At 49.8% G+C, this 1,483-nt stretch overlaps 1 protein-coding gene across 1 annotated transcript; it reads right to left on the bottom strand.

Moving 5' to 3' along the window:
- Positions 1 to 244: 244 nt before the first annotated feature.
- On the bottom strand, positions 245 to 952 carry CDV56_100170 (uncharacterized protein; the record flags this gene model as incomplete). The annotated part of the gene is made up of 1 exon (XM_026753789.1): positions 245 to 952. One exon carries the CDS (start codon positions 950 to 952, stop codon positions 245 to 247), a length of 708 nt encoding a protein of 235 aa, XP_026609421.1.
- Between the last annotated feature and the right edge of the window lie 531 nt (positions 953 to 1,483).

The following is a 1,483-nucleotide window of genomic DNA, read 5'->3' as shown; positions in this document are numbered from 1 at the left end:
ATGGGATTGCAGGGATCCTCCGGTGTGGGTGTGGGTGGACCACATCACTCCACGATTTGGCCAGTTCTTGGATCGGCCGCAAAAAGCAAACGTTTGTTGACTCATACTCGGTCGCTCCATGGTGATGGATCAAGTGATGGCTGAGCTCATCCTGGACGAAGCAGTTTCCATGTTCCTTACAGAGAACCACGCGCCACTGTGGCATCGGCTGTAAGAATGGTGGCACTTGTCTTGATGACATTACTTACCACGGTATCAGGTCTGGACTTATCAGGGGGGCGGGGGCGGTCGCTGCCTGGCGATGCTCCCTCATCCACGGAGCCTTCCACCGCACTGCTAGCACGGTTCCCATCTCGCCTGGTCCTGGATTTTCCGCCTGGATAACAATCCCTCGCTCCGCCCAAGTCCGCTCGCAGTCCTTGTTGACCGCCTCCAGTGAATCCTGAGGCTGATGGCGGCTTTCTTGTGGGCCTCCCCAGCTGGCATATTGGTCCTCCCGATAGCGGGACCGGCGTAGATTCAGCTGGCGCCGTGGCTCCAGAGGGAGAATCCAGTCCTCAATGTAGCATTCAATATTATGATAGAGGAAGAGGTTCGGATCTGTGTAGGTTTTGGGGTGGGCCAGGCGGACTTCTCGCCACCGGCCTCGAGCAAAAGCTCTCAGCAATGGCTCGTGCAGAACCCATGACCAGTAATCATAGCTGCCCGTATCCTGTCCCGCAGCTGACAGATCATCTGGCATTGCAATCGTGATTGTCTCTAGCTCCTTCCAATCCAGAAGAAAAGCGGCTAAGCGCAATGCCACCTCCAGATGATTCTCCCCATCATCAAACCCCATCAGGTTTTGGCCCAAGGTGATCGACCGTATCGACTGACGCACCGTGGGTGGTAAGTGCTCAAGTTCCTCTAATAACTGCACACAGCTCGTCGTTTTTGGGATTAACCAAGTCATGGTGAGGGGTTTTGTGGTTACCTGCGGTAACAGGACATGAAACATATATTTGCAAGTTGCCGTATTTGTTGTTGTGGTGTTCCTCCCCCGCGACCGCCTGGGAATTACATAAGCCATACATTCTAGTTATTATGCATTACGGCAGGTTACAGGTCAGGTGGACCTTGAAAAAGATGAGGTGGACGCCCCACCTGTCTTGGCACTCTCAACCTCCCAGGTCAACATTTAAATACTGTAATGCATACCATGAAATTTGTTTTCAATTTCTCCTCCGCAATTATCTGCACATTGATTTAAACTTAAAACTACTTATTAACTGATTAGTTACTGCGTCTGTATTGATAATATGGATTCAGAGGCTCTCTTAATGAACTGTGGTGAAATAGATGATGTCTCCTTGAACGAAGAGGAGAATGAAGAGGTAAGAATCATAAACTGCTTTTCAAGTACTTACTAACTGATTTTTAACAACCTAGGCCCAGCCAAGCTGCTTTACTCAGTTAACAGATGCAAAAACTCATCTACTTTAAA

Source organism: Aspergillus thermomutatus, assembly GCF_002237265.1.
Source record: "Aspergillus thermomutatus strain HMR AF 39 chromosome Unknown NODE_641, whole genome shotgun sequence".
Taxonomy (NCBI): domain Eukaryota; kingdom Fungi; phylum Ascomycota; class Eurotiomycetes; order Eurotiales; family Aspergillaceae; genus Aspergillus; species Aspergillus thermomutatus.
Note: the sequence above shows the minus strand (reverse complement) of the source record. Positions and strands in the feature narration are given on the sequence as shown.